The sequence below is a fragment of the Rhipicephalus sanguineus genome, chromosome 5 (assembly GCF_013339695.2).
Source record: "Rhipicephalus sanguineus isolate Rsan-2018 chromosome 5, BIME_Rsan_1.4, whole genome shotgun sequence".
Lineage (NCBI taxonomy): Eukaryota > Metazoa > Arthropoda > Arachnida > Ixodida > Ixodidae > Rhipicephalus > Rhipicephalus sanguineus.
The window spans coordinates 31113969-31136038 of NC_051180.1; the positions used below are offsets into that span (position 1 = coordinate 31113969).

At 44.6% G+C, this 22070-nt stretch overlaps 1 protein-coding gene across 1 annotated transcript; it reads left to right on the forward strand.

Moving 5' to 3' along the window:
* Positions 1-675: 675 nt before the first annotated feature.
* LOC119394600 (tetraspanin-33) lies at positions 676-20263 on the forward strand. Its single transcript, XM_037661919.2, has 6 exons — positions 676-807; positions 1542-1799; positions 10491-10574; positions 12136-12360; positions 13406-13680; positions 20118-20263. The coding sequence occupies exons 1-6, from the start codon at positions 676-678 to the stop codon at positions 20245-20247; spliced, it is 1104 nt and encodes a 367-aa protein (XP_037517847.1). The 3' UTR covers positions 20248-20263.
* Positions 20264-22070: the final 1807 nt, after the last annotated feature.

Consider the following 22070-nt stretch of genomic DNA (forward strand, 5'->3'; position numbering starts at 1 on the left):
GTGGAGGGGCATCTTCAGCAAATGAACAATGAGTCGATTACATAAATGTGTTCGATTACTCAAATGAAGCAAAAAGGTTAACATGTTTATTTTATTTCTGCCTACTCTTGGTCCGTTTTCTAAATCAATTCGTTACACAACTTCACATGAAGACGTTTATCACTAGGTGGGTTATTATCTCTATCACAAGTTACATCTAATAGTCTGTCCGCTTAATCGTTTAGCATTGTCCGCTGCGGTGGTGTAGCATTTACGGTTCTCGGCTGCTGACCGGAAAGGTCGCGGTTCGATCCCGGCCGCGGCGGTCGCATTTCGATGGAGGAGAAATGCTAGAGGCCCGTGTACTGTGCGATTTCAGTGCAAGTTAAAGAAAACACCGGATGGTCAAAACTTCCGGAGCCCTACATTACGGCGTCTTTCATTATAATATTGTGATTTTGGGACGTAAACAGGTATTATTTAGCATTTATTTGATGCTTTCTTTTTAACCTAACTTTCCAGTTTCCTTTAGGTTCATAAGATTTTACCTTAAACCCCTTTGTGGGCGAATGCGATAGTGAAGAGCTTATCATCATGATAATCATGAACCTCATCATCATCAAAACAGCAGCGAACGAGACTTGCACGAGCGGGCGTGTTTGTTGCACGAGAAATTAGAAGAAGAAGCGCATCATCATGAAGAGGATCCCGACGCCCAAGGGTGACGAGCCAACTCTGATAATCGACGTCAGTCCTTGGCACAGGGTACCGCTCGTTTTCATCAACTTGTTCCTCTTCTCCTTCAGCTGCATGGTCGCCTTCATATGCGTGAGTACCGAGCTGCATTTGGACCGGCGTTACGTACCAACAGCTTTCACGGCTGTTGAGCTGCCGGTTATCCTTCTAAGATATAGTGCTCGCATGTTCTAATTCATTGGCCCAGTTACGCGGCTGTTTGCAAGTTGAATAGGAACTGTGCAGTCAAATTTCGGTGCAATGAGAAAATTCAGAGCCCTTCCACTGATGCGAAGATGGAAGCCAACGACTTTGCGACTATGGCGGGTCTTGTATGGTGAATAGTGCTATAATGAATTTATATATTATAGTTAATGACTATCTTGAGATTATTAAGGAACACGCACTCAAACATCACGGTGTTTCTGTTGTGCGTGACGCATATCTCATCTACGGCGGCCGACGGGGGTCTCAAAATGAAATCCTGTAGTACATAAGAAACTCAGTCGTTTATAAAGTACAAAAATGGCATGACGTTCGTTTCTTATGCAAGTCGTCTTGTCTTTGAGGCAAAATTGTCTATGTCATTCTGCCATGTCGGCAGAATCATACACCTATACGTTTAAATTTACGCCATGCTCATTTTTCTACGCAAAAACGCTTGGCTAGTCGAGTTAATCTGTTTCCCTAAAATTGTTGTTCTACGCGCCTTTCGTCCGCGGACGCGATCAACCAGAAGCCAGCCATACTCGGCTTCGCTGTAACACCTTAAAGTCAGCTTCTACCTGTCTTCAACAGTTGTTCAATGCCTTTCCCGCCGTTTATAGGTGACGTCCATATATGATCGGCGCGACGAGATCTCGTTCGCGAATCGGTCGCTGCTCATCAGTTTCGTGGTGAACTTGGAAGTCTCGGTGCTGTTCATCTCCGGTCTCGTGCTTGTCATCAGCTTCATGGGGTTCGTGGGCGCTCTGCGCGAGAACATACGCTTCCTGGCCTGGTACATCAAGGGCATCTGTCTGCTCACGGTCATCACTGTGATTTTCATCTTTGGTGCCTTGATCATGCCCTTCCTCAGCAAAAACGTGAGTACTAGCTCGAGTACTAGAAAGAGCGTAACTTGCTAGACAACTCAAATAATATATGCTACCGAAAGCGTAGTCTAGCTTGGCTTGGAGGCCTCCGAGCCAGGCATATACCACCGACTCCGGATGCAGCCGAACTTCGTTACAACGAAGCAGCACGGGGACCATAAACTGTTTGTTATATCCAATATTCGTTGTAATAGTAGAGAGAGAAATTGGCGCTAACAAATTGGCAATCTGGCTTGCGCCAAAAGCCGACTAAAAAAATTATTCGAGGTTTCAAACCAACTATAAAAGAGGTGATCCTTATCTGTCTTCTCTTGGCACTTTTAAACTATGCAGTCCGAAACATGGGAAAGTGAAATCACAACAGAATAAAGTTCATTTGAAAAAACAGGCCTGCGTTAACATTTATTTGAAGAACGATGCGACCATATTTTTAACCACAGCTTTAGTGTCCCAACCGCATTGATAAAAACAGAAATATGGTTATGAATTGTCTTCCAATAGTTATGTTGAATTTTATGCTGCCTTGGAAAATAGCCTCTTGAGCTAGTTGGTACATGATAAATAAAGCATATGCAGCTTTTCTGGACACCAGCGGCCTAGTTCGCATGAACGACACCACGTGGCGTATCGACCTTAAAGAATTCAAAAGTCCCGCCATGACGTTTGCAGTGACGCGGCACTAAATAAAAGAGAATCAAAAGAAACAGTACACACGCCCCGAGACTGTCGCTTCACCTCGGTGCGCAGAAAAGAGAGCGCTGTTTGTTGGCGTTATCTCGACGGCGACGACTGGCAATGAATCGGCAGTTTTTCTAGACGTGCCATGCCAAATGTCTGGCCGTTATAGACGCGCCCACGATGCATGAAGAGAATCCTGTTTTTATTTGTTTGTTTGTTTGTTTGTTTGTTTAGTTTCTTGCGCTGCCGTACCGGTGGGATATTGGAGCAGCAGTATGCTGCTTTCCGAGTTTCTTTTTTCAGCTAGCGGGAACCATTATGTTTGGGTACGAACAGGATATTGTGGTTGCATAATAAAGCGAATTTCCTTTGGTGTACCACTTGGGTGATGCTCGTTTGCTCCTTGCCTTACCTCAAATTAGAACTGGATAAGTTTGAGAACGCTAGGAATGAGAGTAAAAAAAAGGAAGTTAAATATAGTTTTTATTTGTTTTCATTCAGTTCTTATTGAAATGTCGCTGCCACCGCAAGCTTGGCGCCGTCTATGCGGGTGTGCAAAAATGATACAGTCGTTGAAAGATGATCTTGTACACCGGAGAATGTGAATTTGGTTAGTTTTTTTATTAGAAATGAACGTATAGTAGAACATATACGACTGACGTGTTGTGTAATAATCTCTAGATCTGCCGTCTATTCCGCTAAAAAGGGCACTTATCTATCCTAATTGCATTTCTTCTTTTTCTTTCTTTTTCTTCTCCTTTTTTTCTCACAGTCGACTGACTCATGTGCTGGAGGGGATTGTCTTGAATCCTGTTGGCGCAGATACACCAATAGGTTACTCTAATGGGCTGGAAGTTCTCCTGAAGCTCTCCTTTCATGTTCTGTAGGCGCAGTCTCTTTCAACTTTGCACTTCAGCAAGCACAAAGTCGATCATGAATCACCTACTGGCCCAATCGTCCACTTTGATCAGCACAAAGAAATTCAGAAGAGCGAATTTTAGCGTTTTTGCGCGGACAACAACGATTGTTAATTCAACATAATATAGTAACTATTCCTAGAATCTCTCGAAATCACTTCTTTATTCTGTATCACTCCTGATGCAGAATACAAAATGCATTTGACTTGCTCAACAACGGGTCACAAGACACATCACAGAAAAGCGAACCCTTTAATTCCCCCTTCTTTCGTTCACTCAGTATATGAAAATTTCTTCAGTTGTGAGTGGAGCTCCTTCTGTTGCCACGAAGATGTGCAGGCGTTCCAAAGGAAATCTCAAGCCTTTCTTTCCAGGAGGTTCCCTTAAGAGAACGATGGTGTTTATGCGCACAGGAATTTTGATTAGTATATTTCGCTCGTTGCAATGACTGAAAAATACCAGTCTTCAGCCAGATAAAGTCGAGCGAAAGCTGCTTTTAAATGCGAAGCATTTCTTAGCGAACTACTGCGACTTTGAGCGTATCTATCTAGCCGCGTACGACTTTGTGCTCTCCTGGTCGCTTGGTTAATCGAATGTACACCAAAATTGGTATGGTGTAACATGACTGTATGACGAACATAAATGGCAAGTCATAACATGAAAATCATGACACGCATGTCATGTACAGCATGATTTACATGCCACGCTCATGGTGCGCTGGCGGCCGTTTCGCTAGCTTGATCTACACCAAATGTGGCATCTTGTGACGTGACTGTGTGACGAACATAAATGACACGAGTGACAACCGACCGAAATGTGTCACAAGACCCTGGCTGTGAATTACAGTGACATAAACGAGCTTGTTTTTTTTCAACATATGATTAGGATTTGTATTGTTGAATTGCGCTTTAAAAGTCACAACGGCATGTCGCGTTGCCTGACGGGCAAGCCTTCATAGAGCACGCATGAGATGTGCAGAATGCTGTACGCAGTCCGCTGCTATTTACTAAAGAAAAACAATGCGTTTAAAATTATTCCGCACGTTATTAGGCATTCTCGATTTATTCTGTGCTTATAAAAGACTAAAAGGAGTTGACGTTGAGAGGTGGCATTGCCTTCGCGACTACTAGTGAACGCATGTGGAGCAACGGCGCATGCGCGCGGCGCTTTCTACATTGAATGAACTTCCAGGTAGCACACATCAAAAACCGGAAAAAATGCATTCCAAAACGTTTGGGCTGTGGCATGGGCTTCGCAAGACACTGACCTACGTAGGCGGTGTCACGGCTGAAACGTTAGTAAAGGCATCTTTTCTTTTTTTAGTGAGTGCTACCCGCAAGGCATTCTCTACACACACACACACGCACACACACACACACACACACACACACACACACACATATATATATATATATATATATATATATATATATATATATATATATATATATATATATATATATATATATATATATATATATATATATATATATATATATATTGTTGTGCTTTAAAGGGGTGTTTAATGAGCAGAGGCACAAAAGACCGTGATGATCTCAGGAGCAGCGTGTGCATATATATATATATATATATATATATATATATATATATATATATATATATATATATATATATATATATATATATATATATATATATATATATATATATATATATATATATATATGTATATACACACAATAGTGCATTACCGACACGTTAGTCATAAACCTGAGGCGAACAAGCAAGGCGAGCTTGATCTGTTCATTAGTTTGATGAACCGTAATCAGGCTTGGCTCGGGAGCACAGTGCGGAGGGCAATCTAGTGAGCGTCGAATACTTGGCACATTGAATTGGTAAGCAGAACGTGTTGAAAGGGTGTCGGCCTGATATCGCGTGCCTCTCGATAACAGGCCTGATATCGTGCATGCCTCTCGATTGTACTATCGCCGCGCGCCCGGCACTTCCAGGTCACAAATGGCATGCACGTTATGAGCGTGAGAGTGAGATAGCATTCTTCATAGGAAAGTGGCGAGTGCCGAGAATTCAAGAAAGGAAACGCAAGCCAGCAGCAAAGCAGCCGGTTGAAGATCTCTCCGTCGTTGCTATGGCAACGGTGCGCGCGGCCGCGCTCGCTTCCGAGTTTGCTTGCCTACCGTTTCGCTGTCTGTTCCGTGCACACCGGTTCCCGTCGCCGGCCTGCGCCAGTCAGCGAGGGGGGGGGGGGAGGGTAAAGGGAGGGGGCACTCGCTGAAGGCCTTCACAGTTTGAGAGAAACACCTATTCTCATTATGTTGTCGGTAAAACACCGCCTCCGTCAAACTTTTGGGAGGGGAGGCGGGTCCTTGGGGCATACCCCCTAGCTACTGGCCTGGCCTCTGGACTCCTATGTGGCCCCGGTCGGTCTACGAAACTTCTTCCGAAGTACCACGGCCCGTACCGTGTGGTCTAGCAAGCCTCGTACTTCATATACGCCGTCAAGTCGCTTGAGACTTATTGTAATCAAACAATGTCGAGGCATGAGATCGTGCATATGGACATGCTAAAGTCTCACTGTCACTGGGCAGCTGTCCGTAATTAGCCAGGATGGCTCTTTTTCGGACGGGAAGTAAATGTAATGCAAAAGAGCAGCACTACTTGCAGAAGCAGAGAGCGCTGCTCCCGTAGAAAAAAGGCGACGATTCAATAATGCATGCTTTGCGTTGGTTCTACTATTACTGGTTACGTTTCTGCGTCGTCACACTTCATTATATTAATAATGGCTACCCTGATGCTTGCCTTGGTTTCGTTTTGTATTGCCTTCTTATGATTGAGGTTAACTAAAATCTGGGTTCCTTTTCTTCGTTATTAAGTATTGGGTTGCGTGGTAATAAATAATAAAACAATAGAAGTTCTTTACTTGCTCCATTTACAAAAGCGAAACCGAAACTGCAGCAAATATCTTGGGTGCAATGCTCCAGCGAAAAAACAAGCATCTAAATTTTCAGCAGCGTTGTGCTAGTAATAATACTTGCTGGAGTTCTACGTGCCCAAACAATAATATGTTTATGAGGCATGCCGTAGAGGAGGGCTGCGGAAATTTCGACCACTTCAGGTTCGTAACGTGCATCTAAAACCAACTACACGACCTTCTAGCATTTTCGCCTTGTTCAAAAATGCTAGAGCCGCCGTCAAAAAGCCGAGCACCGTAACCGCTGCACCACCGCGGCAAACATAAGCGATTCTGAGAGAGACAAAAAAACAAGAAAAACTGCATTGGGATTCGAACCCATGCCCAAGCGATTGCGCGCAAACAGCCAGCACGGATGATCAACCCATTCAGCCACAGCGCGCGGCGGCTAGCCCGTGATACGATAGCTATTATAAAGATACTATGGTCAAACTCTCCTTGCAACGCTCCTTGCAAGTGTCCCCACCTTCCAAAGAGCAGGAACGGAATGCAAAAGGGAAAACAGCTGCTTTCTGTTTGCAAAAATGCGCTGTAGACCATAATTCGATGTTTCACAGCGCAAGGAACGAGGACGACATTGGAAAACACACACAGCGCTGAACTTACAACTGACTATATTTTCAAACTTACAGCAATATATATGCGCTCTTCACCAGGAAAGAAAAAAGAATAGAGCAAAGCAAATGAAGCATACGAAAAATTCCAGAAAATATCGTAGAAGCCCAAACAATTTTGAAACGTGATAAAAAGTGCACCAGCTTCGCTTGCTCTTTCGAGCAACGAAAGTGAATTTCTCGTGATCGTAAAATATATGTGAAATCGATGATGGGTTGTTGTTTCCTGCGACTACAGTTTTTTGTCCACCAGGCCTGCAATTGTCGCGTGACCAAAATCACGTAACATCGCACATCTACTTATGTGACTACAATCATATAACAACTAGCTACGTGACAAAAAATCACGTAAAATCACGTAATTAGTCTCGCCACTAAAATCCCGTAACGTCACGTAACTATTGACGTGACGTGTTGGCGCCAAAAACTTCGGAACAACCGAGTGGCGCGGGGCAAACTCAGCGTCTGCACTGGACTCTAGTAAAGATGTACTGTCTATCTCACGTGACTAAAATCCCATCACGTAGCCTAGCCATATCTTATAATACTATACTAGCAAAAACTTTGCACCTCTCATTTTCATTTACAGATGTTTAAAATGGCATCTTATTGCGGCACGTTGAGGTGGGCTGCGAGTGCGTGCGAAAAGCTGCTGAATCACCGGATTTTCGTTTTGTAACTGGGAACACCAGTCCCTGGACTTCCCGAAAGCTTTGATCCACACACGTCATATCACACGGTCCTATCCGATGCAGCGCACAGTGTTTTGTGATGTTAAAGGAGAAGGCATGCTGGTTTCTTTCTGTTCACGTAGGGCGATAGATATGATAAGAGATGAATAAAAATCCCTATTTCACCGCAAGGACGATGCAATGAGTGCGATAGCAACAAATGAAGTAAAGCTGGCAGCTAACTCTTCTAGATCCAGTCTCGCGTAACTCTAGAAAAGGGGACTTCGCACAGTCTCTTCGAGTTGAGAGCGCAGCGTGTAGAAGGGTATATGAGCCGTCCGCTGATGCTTGTTGAGATAGCGATTTTGGTTTCATTTAAGTTAGGGCGAAATCATTGCACTGCTGTTTGAAAAAGAACAAATAATTTTTCCTATTCTTTGATTGGCCTAATTATCTGTTGGTTTCATTAGTAGTGTCTAACAAAAAAAGAACCCCTCGAAAAACTCCCCTTCGTTCGTTAAGATTACGACAGACACTTGCGTTAGCCCTAAAGTAAAAGCAAATGCAAAAACGTCTAACTTTGTCATTTAATTACTATGCCTCGCTTGTCTAACTTTAGTTCGCTTCCTTTACGTTGCTGAATTGTAGGTACCTGAGAAGATCGTAACGACATCATGAGAAGGGAGAAATAAGCTTCCACCACATTACGGGTACGAAAGTTGGAAAGAGCTTTGTTCACATTTACTTGATCGGGCGTTCTGTTCCTTCGGACGTTTATAAAAGAATAAAGTAAGAATTATAAATGCAGATCGGTCTGAACGATGTGATAAGCGTGGTGTGTTTAAACATACACTAAAAAACTCATATAATAAAGAGAAAAAGAAACGGCAGCTCAAGATTACAGTCAAGAACCGAAACCGAAACGAAAGCACTTTTTTTTTGTTTCGGCGGCGACATCCTGTGTGAAGGTGTGGAACTAAGTCACGGGCTGAAAAAAATGCTGATCCGTCGCCCGGAATCGAACCGATGACGGCGCGGTGATACCGCGCTCTGAACTCGAGCGATTAGCTCGCTCGGCCACGGCGGATGTCGTGTCGCCTGTCGTAAGCAAGGGTTTATCAATTTACCACAAACATTTGAACGACCGCGCTTCAAAAAACGCGTTAGGGAACAATGTTATGCCACCTGCGGCAAGTTGAGAATGCCTTCAAACGAAAGCTGAGTGTCAGGACTGCATGTGATTACCTGACCATTAACATAACTTGCTTAGTTTTACGACAGTGACCGTTTTTGTCTCGAAAAACAGGCCACATTTTTCGCCGTTTCCATAGACTCCCATTGTACAATCTTTAACTGCTCTGGGAACAAAATTGAAGCTTACTGCAACATGATCGCAGCAGTCCTCTCGTGCGTTTAGGTTCCCAGAAGCGCTCCGTGGTCTGCGTTTTTCAACATTCACCCTCTACACTTAATTATTCGGGAAAAACTCGCCAGTTCCATTGAAAACGCGCTAGCTTCGCGCCGGGGCCGCCAGGGGCGCTGGCTGTGATGTGTCCACAAAAGCTGGATATGGAGAGCGCGAAGAAACGTGGAACAACATGCACTTGTCCCGTAGCTTTCTTCGTTCTGTTCCACTTTTTTTTTCGTACTTTTTCTGTTCATTGTGCGACTTTTACAGTTTTGGGGCTCGCGCCAACCAAATATTTCTCCATTCTAGCCAATATTGCATCTGCGCTCGCGTTTTTGGCTTCGTTATACAAATGATAAAGGTAATTCAGAAGAAGCGTGGCCAAGTAAAGCTCGCATTTAATTCGCTATAAGCGATAATTTGCTATATCCGTGTTCGCTATAACGACGTTCAACAAATTTATGGTGACAACGCCATATGGTGTTATGGTGACCAGTCCGTCACAAGGCCCGTCACAGTCCGTCACAGTCCGTCACAGTCCGAATTCACAAGACTTTCAATTCGCAAGTTCTTGCCAGTTAAATTCAATAGTGTTCTTGCCCTGCATCACGTTCTGCTGGCGCCTTACCTAACGAGCACTGAAGTCGTCGCTGAAGTCGTCGCGAATATGATTCCTGAGACCGTGTGCACTGAAAGCTGTTGCATTAGAATTATCTACAAGGGCAAGCTTCAACCGGTTCAGATGCTTGATGTATTCTGAGCGAAGTCGGAATGGCAAATACAGCTTTCGAATGAAGAACCTTCTGGATTCGGACTCGAAAGAAATGAATGGCATCGCTCATGCAATTGCAACCATATATACTGATGCTACGTTCGCATCAATAAAACTAACATTGTTCGGTCTGTAGAAGGGCCTATAAAAATATAATTGGTTGAGTACCCATGCGCCGTGAGCAGACCCAAATGAAAGGGCTATAAAAAAATTAATTGGTTGAGTACCCGTGCGCCGTGAGCAGACCCAAGTGAAGGGGCTATGAAAAATTTTATTGGTTGAGTACCCCACCGTGAGCCTTGTTAACGATTGTTAAAAGGTTTTTCCGTATGTGGGGCCGAAACATTCTCTTTCCTAAAATCTTTTTTCTGTTTCGTGCGTACTGAAGAAAACTTAAAATTAATGCTCGCTCGATCGCCGATTGACTGACAATTCACGCACGTCAGTATACTCGCTCACGTTCATCAGAGCCTGCCGCAGGGTCACATCAAGGCACGGCTTACGCTTAGTATATTAAGGGGGCGACACGACATAAGGCTCGTATTAAGTTTGTGAATGATATCCTGCTCGCAACCTTAGGCTGCATACAGTATGCGTAAAAGCGTTTGCTCAGTCAAGGCCTTTGGTGCTTCACCGAAGTAGGGCTTATATCTTCGTTCTTTCCTGCAACAGAGTGCCCAGAGCTTGTTCAGTATCGACCTCATAGTGAGCTACCGGGACAACCCAGACTACGCACGACTCGTCGATTACGCTCAGGTAAGCTACCACAAAGATTCACAGGGTATGACGGGAAACTAAGAAAACATTCGCGTTCTAGCCCTCGCCCACGCCACAGGTTCAAATCGACATTACGTGAAGTGCCTTGTCATCTGGACAAGGTATTCAATCAGTGAAATCGATGAAAGATTCTAGTCTACCCATTCAACAGTCTTCGTCTTGTTGCGATATGTCGGTGTCCTGGTACCACCCATGAGACCGACACCCACTAGATGGGTGACACAATAGACTGGTGTCATGACTTCCAGTACCACACGCCGTACCACACTTTTAAAGCGCGCCCCTCGCGCCATCTCACTGGCGACCAAGAAAACAAGCGTGGTGTATATAATGGCTCGCTGTTGGTATGCTGAGGGACGTACGGTTTATGGCCGAGCCGTCTAACACCACGCGCTGCGGAGCGAAGGGCCGCCCGTTCAAATCCGCGCTTCGGAAAGTATTTTTCTCAATAATTTTTGTGGCTTTTACATATATATTAGGGGTGTGCGAATATCAAATTTTTCGAATACGAATATCCACCTTCGAATATCGAATCGAATATCAAAGGGAAAATGCCTCCACAGTAACAATATTTTATTTAACATGTAACTATTTGAAAGAAAAAACATTAACAGCCTGACTGGCAACTCAACATACACTGCTATCTCCAGAACACAATGTCCAGGCTAGCACAATGCACATCACAACACAAGCAAATATCACGGCACAATGAAAGTAATGAATAGATGTTATCATCAAGAAATATGAGTTGCTCCACATGATCAGGCAGCAGGCGCTCCCTTCTAATAGAGACACCCCCCCCCCCCCCACTGCAACTGAAAAGGCACGCTCGCTTGGAACAGAAGTGGCTGGTATAGGGAGTTCCATGGGGCAAAGCTTTGCCAGACTGAACAGTCCACCTGAACAGGTGGACAGTCCAGACTGTCCATACTGGCGGTGGACAGTCCAGACTGAACAGTCTGAACAGTCCACCGCCAGTCACGTGGGTCCGCTGTCTTTCTTTAGAAGTGGTCCCGCATAGTGAACGAGTGGTAGTGCGGCACGTTACGGCCGCATAATATTGAAAATGTACGGTTACATGATCGCCAACAGCGCTGCACGTCGGAGATGCACCAGCAATAAATCATACGTATTGGGGCGCTCGTCGCAGGCAGATATCGTGCCTCCGTGTACTTAGGAAGTTTATCGCTCCTCTCGGCAATATTATTAGCGATACGAATGCAGCAGAAATGTGGAAGACGAGCTATTTTATGCATGATAATCGAATCGCATATTCGAATTTTTCAAATAATCGAAGTTATCGAATATTCGAAACTTTTCGAATACACGATTTTCGAATCGAATACGAATATTTCGAATGTAATATTCGACGAATATTCGAAACTTTCGAATATTCGCACACCCCTAATATATATACATACATATACAGGACATGACGCCGACGGCGAAAAACAGCCGAGAGTGTCCATATAATTGCTATCTCAGTAAAACAAAAAAAAAGCAAAGTAAGGGTGCTGATCAGGAATCTAACGTGCTGCAGGCATCGTTCAGCTGCTGCGGCATCACAACCGAACGATACCACGACTGGGGCCACAACATCTACTTCAACTGCTCGCCGTCGAACCCGAGCACGGAGCGTTGTTCGGTCCCCGCCTCCTGCTGTCGTCCACTGGAAGGCGAGAACCCTGACCTGGAGACGCGACTTAAGCGCCGCTTCTGTGGTTCCGGAGTGCTCGCCATGACTGAACAGGAAGCCTGGCAAACGGTGACTTTGCAAGGAGTTTACCCACACGACTAAGTCAGCACGCACTCACATACATCACGTGTTCGTAATAGCAGGTGCTAGTCAAATGCCATCTCGGACATTGTAACGAAGGCGACTGGCCAATGATAAAGGAAATATACAAAGTGAAGGCTTTCAAAACTTGACTCCAGAATTTTATATTAGAACCATTCAAAACTCATACATCTGAAAAAAAAAAAAAGAAGGCTGAAGCACACAAAGTGAAACGACATCGCTGTTCTGTAAACCGCATGTTGTGAAGCATCTAAAGAGGACAAATATTTGACAAAAGTTTGCATTATACCCATAACTACCGCATAACATGGCTCACAAAGGTTTTAGAAAAGCACTACTCATAATTACATGGTGTGCCTGGGAGCTGTGTATGGTTCCTCAGTTTTGTACGCTTTACTGGTTTCCCAAGGCACAGTCTACAGAACTGTGCAGTTCCTCTTTACTGCTGTTTCGGAGTTGGAAAACATTACTCTTGAACTTTCTCTTTATTTTTGTAATTTTCCACGCACCTTGAATTTCAAGGCCGAAATAACAAGTTTGCCTGATACAACCTCTGTGTTTAGCCTTTCGCTCCAAACTTGAGAAATTCCATTAAATACGGTGCGATGGTTGCGGAGTAATTAAATTTGTTTATTTTTTATCTTGTGTATTGAAGTGGGAATTCCGTAGATAAGGCACACCGCTCAAGGTTGCCGCCAACGCACTTGGGCCAGTTTCCACAAAAATGTCTTACGAGAGAAATTTTCGTGAGAGAATATTCCAGTCAATCACGATGCGGGACATGTTATTTGTGAAGCCGGCTGACCAATGGGAAGACGAAAGCGAAGCTTTGTGAATACGGCCCTTCAGGGTTAAATTGATAAAATTTCTTCTTCATAAGTGCTATTTCCATTAATCAGCCGGCTTCGATGACGACATGTCCAGCATCATGATTGGCTGAAAATTCTTTCTTATGAACATACTCAGCGTGGTACATTGTGATTGGTCGTCCTTGTTTTTCATATGGTCGCAGATCTACACGCGCAGTTGCGTGGACGCCTGCGTGGCATTCATGCGCGCCAACTCACTGATCACCATCGGCGTCGGCTTCGTCGCTTTCTCGGTGCTCAACGTGCTGCGCGGCATGGCGAACACCGTGCACGACGAGGTGGTCTCGTTGACGCGACTCTACGACAAATACTACCGCCGTGTGGCGCAGGGCGCGCGCAAGTCCCTAGCGCAGAGGGAGGCGATGGAACAAGTGCGCGCCGCCAGAGACCATCTCATCAAGCGACACGCGAAACCCGGGTGAGTTGGATAAGCCTGGCGTGGGCAGTATTTCAACAAGGTTTTTTCTTAGCATAAGAAGTCTCACAGTCCCATACGCACCTGACTAAGACGATTCGAAGGCGAAAGCCATCTCCTGCATTTTCTTCCCAGTTGATTGTATTGACATCCCCCGTCCCTCAAAGATGTCTGCACCCAACGTGGTTTTGTACTACCTCCGGGATCGGAAGCTTTCTTCAGCTCACGTGGTAGTACAGTGCCTCCGAGATCGACCCACCTTTGACCACACGACAGAGTTGCCAGTTCCGCTTATAATAAGCGGACTTGGGCTTCTTTTTTCGCCGAGTCGCTTCTGGAATTTTCTAGTCACTTGTCGCGTTTTTCGGGCTTATTAGTGTTTTCCCAGCAAATATGGTTATTTTAGTGATCATCGCGTTCACTTGCGGTGCGTATGTCGATGACCATGAGTAGTTGAGTAATGAAGTCTAACATATGTTGGGGGAATCAACAAGTGAAGTTAATCATGCACTGGCAAACTTGGCGACAATGTTGAAAAGTACATGTGGTTTTGTTCGTATTTGCGCATATTTTCGGTGCACAAAATAATAAAGTGATTTTTTTTCAACTCCCCTTCGCATTTCAGTGATATTTCATATTAAAATTAAAAATTATTGCAAGAATGGGAAAATTAATTAAACTTCCTCTTCTTTTGGGCTTCTTCGCGAAAGTCGCACCGCCTTTCTGGGGATTCTTTTGCGATGATTATTTGCTTGCTAACTCGGTAGTATCTGGCAACTCTGCCACACGAGAACAGTCGTATGATGACGTCATCAGGTAACGGCAAGTTATTTGCCGTCAAAGTGACGGCGTGATGACATCATAAGCTTTGGCAACCTGTGACGTCATCATAGGTCGGCAAAAAGTGTGGAGCTCACTCAGACTCACTCATGAAATGTATTTTGCCTTTAGAGCTCACTCGGACACAGACCCACCAAAATTTTCCTCATCGAGACTCACTCGGACTCAGACTCACTGAAATTTTTCTCAACCGGACTCTCTCGAACTCAAACTCACCAAAATATTGCCCACTCGGACTCAGACTCAGACACATCTGACAACCTCAGTCTGAGTGAGTCGACTCATGAGCCCATTAGCGTATAATTAACTTTTTCGACAATAGTGTCAGGGCTCATTAACATCAATATCTCATATAATTGGCGCTCTACTTGGCGCGTTTTGATCTCGTACCTTCAATTACGAGTCATTGATGGTTACAATCCAGCAAGTACATTTTTATTGAAAGAGATGACTCCGAAGAGACATTTTTGTCAAGAACTTCCCGTGAAAGATTAAGATTTTGCCGGAGGGAGGTCAAACCCCATCACCCCGCCCCTCCTTAACTCACTCCTCTGATCAATAAATATTGAGATGGCGTATAAACGCTACTGCTTTGAAGTGTATGTGAGTAGACCAGTATAAACGTGAGTCGTCATCAGGCTGATAGTCATGCTGAAGTTGAGTAGATAGGACCATAGGTCGGCAAAAGAGGTTGAGCTCACTCAGACTCACTCATGAAATATATTTTATCCCCAGGGCTCACTCGGACTCAGACTAACCAAAATTTTCCTCATCCGGACTCACCCGGACTCAGATTGACGAAAATATTACTCACCCGAACTCACTCAGACTCAGCCTCACGAAAATATTACTCAGCCTGACTCACTCAGACTCAGACTCGCGGCTCACCCTGAGTCTGAGTGAGTCTGAGTCAGTCGACTCATGAGTGGGTTCGCCGACCTATGGACGTCATGGCGACGTAATGCGGTTGCGTCCTCACATGATATTTTGCATCACTTGTTTGACGCGGACGCCTGAGGAATTATCGTGTTTCATGAGGCATATGAGACTTTCGCCTAAAAAGCGGACAAAGAAGTTAATGACGTTGGTCCAACTGGTGTTGCAGTCAAGTTAATCCTCCTTGGTTGCATTGTACGAAGTGAAGAAACGGCGCTTTACGACACACATATTCGACGCCTGTCGTAGGCGTTGCTTTTCAACTACATTGTCCCGTTGCAATAAAGACTATGTTCTTAGTCGGCGCATTGTGTTTTATAGCTTTCTCGTCCGTGTCGTAATGCTCTGTTTCTTCACTGCGTACATTCACCAGAGAAAACACTGGCACTGCGATCGTTCCGATATCGCAACAAGGGTCTTTTTCTTGTTTTTTCACGTGGATTTTTATTACCTTTGTCCCCAAGGATTTATTAGGCGCTGGTGTCTTTGTTTTTTGTGCATTGGTAGGCCTCAATATAGAACTTATTGTATATTTCTGAGCGTTAAAAAGAAGATAAGACTGCGCAAACGCATAATTACTTTACGCAGCAGTAATTTGCTGAATATGACTAGTTTGCAAAGTCATGAACACCGCATAGAGCCACCAGGATGAAGTTTAGCTACATGTAAGGGAAACAGCGCGATTTCTTAAGACAGGTACAAAAAAGCACCAGCCCTGCGCTGAACACGCAGCACAGTTACAGCGAAACTGGAAGAGCGGCCTCTTCAGAATCGATTCATTTTGTCCAATTCATTTCGTACAATTCACTGTTGAGGCATCTGATACAAGTACGCTTGCAAGGTAGCCACTATGCCATAGATCATAATTTTTGTGAAGCATATATGAGAGCACCCACATTATTCGTCATTCTGTGGAGAAGCGTGGCACCCACACATCTGTGAGGCATTATGTAGACATCGTTGATGCTGTGGCTGATGATTAATTATGGTTGAGCCCTTTCTAATTGGTTGGGAGCATTAAGAATTCATTCGTTACGCAGTTGGCATTGTGTGACGCTTGGTTGTTATTTTACTCTTCTACCACGCTATATTACACATGTTAGCATAATTTCTTGCCCGACATGATCCCTGTACAGGGTCTTCTTGCAAAACAGTTTCAAGCACCGGTGGGGCTCTGTGGTAGAATGCGCGACTGCTACGCAGCGGGCCCGGGTTCGAATTTCATCTGATCCTGTCTTTTTCTTTTCATTTCATTTTTTCTTATTTCGCGCGATTATGGTTACGGACTCCGGAGGTGGCGGCGGCGGACAACTGCAGCGCTCATAAGAGCTTTCGCTGTAAAACAACAACAACAACAACAAAAAAAGACACGACGAGGACGAGTGCTGTTATTGTTGTCGCTGCGGAAAGAAACAAATTAAGGTTAGCACAACAACAACAACATTGATCAAACGTCACTTGTCCTCGTCACTGCATGTGCTCCTTTAGAGAAATGAGAGTTCTTTTAGTGATAAACTGATAGATGCCTTACTGACACGTGGTACGCCAACATGCGCCGCCAGGGCGGCCTCAATAATATTGCCGGTGCACTGATCCTGATGAGTGCCAATTACAAATTGTGCGAATATTTGAAAATTTCGAATAGCGAATCAAATAGCGCTCTATTCGATTCGGCATTCGAATCGAATGGTGCATGTTCAAAATACCGAATATTTTTCGAATGCTTTTCGAATAATCAGCACCAACGGGAAAACCCAAAGGAACAAGACTTTGAAAAAGCGAGGGTTTCATTTTTCTCTCTTTAGTTATTGAATTAACAAGAAACGGGCACCCAAAACGCTTACGGGAGTATCGATGCTGTATTAATCACCGGATGAAGCTGTTTTTGCGTAACACTACGGTGTCGTCCAAGCGAAGGTACCGTTAAAAACCACTATAATCGTCATGAGATTCATGATGATGTTGATGTTGAAATATCGATTAATTTTGATGTCATTTTTTTGTAAAGGGAACAACAAAGTAACACCTTCCACAATGAAGTAACTGCTGTATTTCAACCAACAATTACGACATATCTCGAAGGTTCTATTCGCTACTGTATACGAGCTTACCTGAGTATGCATAATTTTGGCATTTTTTGTTGGATAAAAGGAACAGTAATTTTCGTGTTAAAGTTTGCGAATAATTGTCTCGAATAAAATACGCAATTTTTCCTGCTTGCCTTACTACTCGGTTACCTTACTATTCGAAAACTATTCCAAAAAAAATTGGCCGCGTATCTGCGTGCTTCGCTGCAAATGTCGTCTAAAGACGACAGAAGAGGCGCTGCGTGAGATATGGACGCCATCTGGCAATACGTCGGGAAACACGAGTGCTGTGTTGCGGGCTGGTACTCCCGGCGCAGCGGCAGGCGAAGACCGGCGGTGACCAACGCGACCGGTGGGGACGCCGGCCAGCCCGAACACGCTGTTTGGCGCGATGCGGCGAAGGAGAAGAAACGTCCGCACTCAACGAGTACTCTCCACACACTCTTTTATTTACACGTCGCCTGGGTAAAACAGCAATGCCAGAGCGGCGCCCCCTGTCATTCATACAATGCAATACTGAACCGAAACCGAAACACAACATGAGCTTGTGCAGAGGGCACGGAGGAAGACAAGTTTCAGCGCAGTCGCATTTTCAGCGCAGCTTAAGAAACTAGGGTTGTAACATTGTAGGGCGAGTAGGGCCAGAAGGACCGTCACGACGAAATCCTGCCTCCTCAGTCGTATTCGCCTGGAACGTTGGTGTGGCTTCGCTTTCCCTCCTCCACTCCTGGTCTTTCCACAAAGCTACTGCCTAAGTACGAAGGCCCCTACCGCGTCCTACGTCAAGCATCCCCAGCTAACTATATGATTGAGCCTGTTCAATCATCTACGGGCCGCCGTCGTCGCGGCCGCGAGACTGTTCACGTCGATCGACTGAAGCCGCATTATGACCCACCAGCTGTACCTGTTCCTTAGGTCGCCAGGATGGCTCCTTTTCCGCGGGGGAGTGATTTGTAACATGGTACGGCGCAGACAAGAACGCCTGCGAAAGAAGAAGACGAAGACGGTGGCTGTTGGCGCTCGCGCTTGCTCGGCTTGGAGCGCTGATCGCTTCAGCTGTGGCAATCTTTTAATAAACGCGTTACTGTCTCAACGTTAAACGCATACCATCAAGGTCTTCAAAATTGCGTATCTATGTATTTTCTGTTAAAGGAACACACCGCCTAATGCTTACCTAGTGATGTTGCGCCTCAGATATGCGTAATGTTTGCTTTTTGATCAACAATGTACACAAGTATGAACATAGTCAGCCGTTCACGATGGCTGGCCCTTGGGCAAGTGGTTCAACTTTGGCCGAGTGGTTGAATCGAGGGACGTGCCGACAAACAGAAAGACAGACAGAAAGACAGACCAAAATTTCTGCGTTTAAGTTCCCCAAGAAAGACTATCGTCTTTAAAATATTCGGTTAGTATTCGTATTCGATTCGGTGTCATCACTATTCGATTCGTATTCGATTCGGTTCTGAAAATGGCTATGCGCATACTCCTACTGCCAATGAACTTGCTTTGTTCAAACAGGCCAGTGCACACACCGGTGAGAATATGACTGCCTATAGAAGATATTCGTCACCAGCGCACGAGCGCACGTTCTTGTGTTTGCGCAGACGGTCATTCAAATATTGTCCGCCTAGGTGGCACAGTGGCTACGGTGCTCGGCAGTTGATCCAAAAGTCGCGGGCTCGATACCAGTCGCCGCGGTCGCATTTCCATGGAGGGGAAATGCTAGAGGTCCTTGTACTGTGCGATGAAAGTGCACGTTAAAGAATACCAGGCGGTCAAAATACTACGGCGTGTCTCGTAATCATATCGTGGCTTTGGCACGTAGAACCCCTGATAGTAATATGTTATTGTTTAGATATCCTCCCATCTGGCCAGTGCAGCAGCTACGATACGAGATTGGAATCCTTTACACAACGTTGCTCGTATATTGCACTTGACGCGCCCCATGCTTGACGGTGCATTTAATCTTTGTCCTTCCCTTTAAAACGCGGATGATGCAGGTAAGATATGACTGCCGATGAGCCGCAGATCTATCGTATTTCCATCTATAAACTATCAGCAAATTTAAGACAAACAGCGCAACTATTTATGACAAAGGCAAAAGCCATAGAAATCGAGCACAAGCTAAGACTATACGCAAACCTACCTTCTCTTGCTGTTTGAATTGCCATACTTGTGACTGGCCGTGCTTGCAGCAGACAACAAATGTTTAATTTCCGACAGCTTAGAATGATAGACTGCGTCTTATTAAGGCTTCGAAAAACACAAAGGGCGACTTCTGAAGTGGTGTCAAACACGTCTGCGTTGTCAGGTGTTTATGAAAAAGAAAAAAAAAGCTGCGCAGTAAACTAGTCCCGCCAAATACGCACACTGGCGACAGTGATTGACAGCGTCTATAGCGTAAAGGTAAGCGTTCCCGGCAACACTATCTACGTTGAACAGCTGTCAGGGCGTGCGTAAAAACACCCTTAATCAAGGATTAGTCCCCGTGGGAGATGACAAACTAGCGTCTCTTTCAACGTAAATTTGATGCAGGTTCAACAATATTTTGTCATTTGCTTATCATCTGCTGTGCAGGCGCAAGTATTCTGTCAGCCGGATGACGCGGAAGGCAAGCTGGCGTCCACCTCCGGCTTACGACCACATGTTTGGCCGTCGAGACTCGCGGTACTTCGGGGCTCCTCCACGGCCTAAGCCCAGTGCTTAAGCGGGCTCTTGCTCAATCTGCGTTGGCTACACAATACACAACGTTCAATCGAATCCATTTCGTATAATTCACTTATTAGAGGAACGAGCACCGATCGGCTTTTGTTTTTCTTCCAACCACTTCCGGTCGAGCACTTACTTGCGGTTTCCCGAATATTTAGAAAATGTCTTCTAAGAAATAGAAATCGATGTTTCTTGTTCAAGTTAGGTGCTTATTGGATTATTGAGATATCGGAACGTGACTTTAGCTATGACACTGGTCAATTAACTACCAGGATAATAATCGAATATTATTTGACTGAGTTCACTCAAAGGTTGTGAGCAGCTGAGATCGTTGCGGCACCTGGTGAAGAAGATCTGAACCACGCGCTTCCGTCTACGTTGCCTCCGACATCCACTTCGGCAGTGCGACGAACCACAACGTTAATCCAAGAACATGAATGCCGATGTTGGAGTGCCAGTACCAGACACCTTAGTCAAGCAAGTGTTAGGGCTGCCTCCACATTTGTTTAACGATTCCAAGGACAGCTAATATATTTGGTAATTGCGCACTTGTAGTTCCCAGAGAGAAACGGTAACAAAGCATGACGCGTGAAACTGCAGCGACACATAACGGTAATGAAGCGCATAAAAAGAAACGGTAAATCAGAATGCGCTGTTAACATCATCACGCATGGCATTTTATTTGATTGATTGAATCGTTGCAGCATTATGGGTATATGCGTATTCAATTAAGATATGAAATGGTGGGAGTGCTCAAGTTAGGACGGGACACAGAAAATATTACGGCCGATACTAACTACGTTCAGTACTCACGGATTGACATAGGACAATTTAGGGATAAGTAATGCACCTGTTTTCGTTTCTACCGTCTTCAGTTCGGGTCATATCGGCGTAATTTCCACCCGAATGGCTAGATCGGAGCTAACAATACCTTAGAGACCAGTTTCCTCGCGACATGACGTAATTATCTCGAGCAATTGCGCGTACTAGTCGTTATACTAAAAAAAAATTGATGTACATGAGATGTTAATGTGGACTGAGCTACACAAGAACAGGTAATTACAATATATCTGCATCATACGTAGAAAAAAAGTTCATCATGATCAGTGCACGCCTATAGTCATGCAGTCGTTTTACGAGAAATTGATCACACAGGATGGTATCCAAACGTCGCGAAACACATTCAGTTATTGCTGCGTTGGTGAAATTGGTGCAGTTGCATACAGTACAGCTAAATGACAACTTAGAAAGGACAAGAGAATAATACAGACTAATAAAAAGACAATTACCATTTGTAAATTTAAGATTAGAAAATCTTTACAGAGGGTTATTTTCAGTTTGAGCTGCGTATTATTTGAAGGAGAATAAAAAAAAAAACTGTACACCATGAAATATATTCTAGTTTGATTATAGTTGTGAAGTTGTTCCAGATATTTTGTTGGCTTTGTCATTACCGAAGCCTCGCAGATAATGCCCTCTGTATGCTGATGAGCTCACGCAAGAACCTTTACTGTGCCTCTGCTTTTCTCTACCCAAACATAGTCTCCTAAGCGTCTAGGACAATACTGTTCAAACGCACTTTTGGACATCGTTTTCAATCTTTGATGAAAGCCGCGATGCTTAATGGCAACGATTTGTATTCTTACGCTGACCAGCTGTTTATATCTGACGTGAAACATGCATTCCTGGTAGAAGCTCCCTGTGCCATGGTAGAAGGTTTCTGGAGGTGTCTTAAAAATTCACTAAGTTCAGAATCTCTGTCAACGCAATATTTTAGAAAGCATTATACAGTACATCCTGGTCAGAACCGTCTGCTGTTTC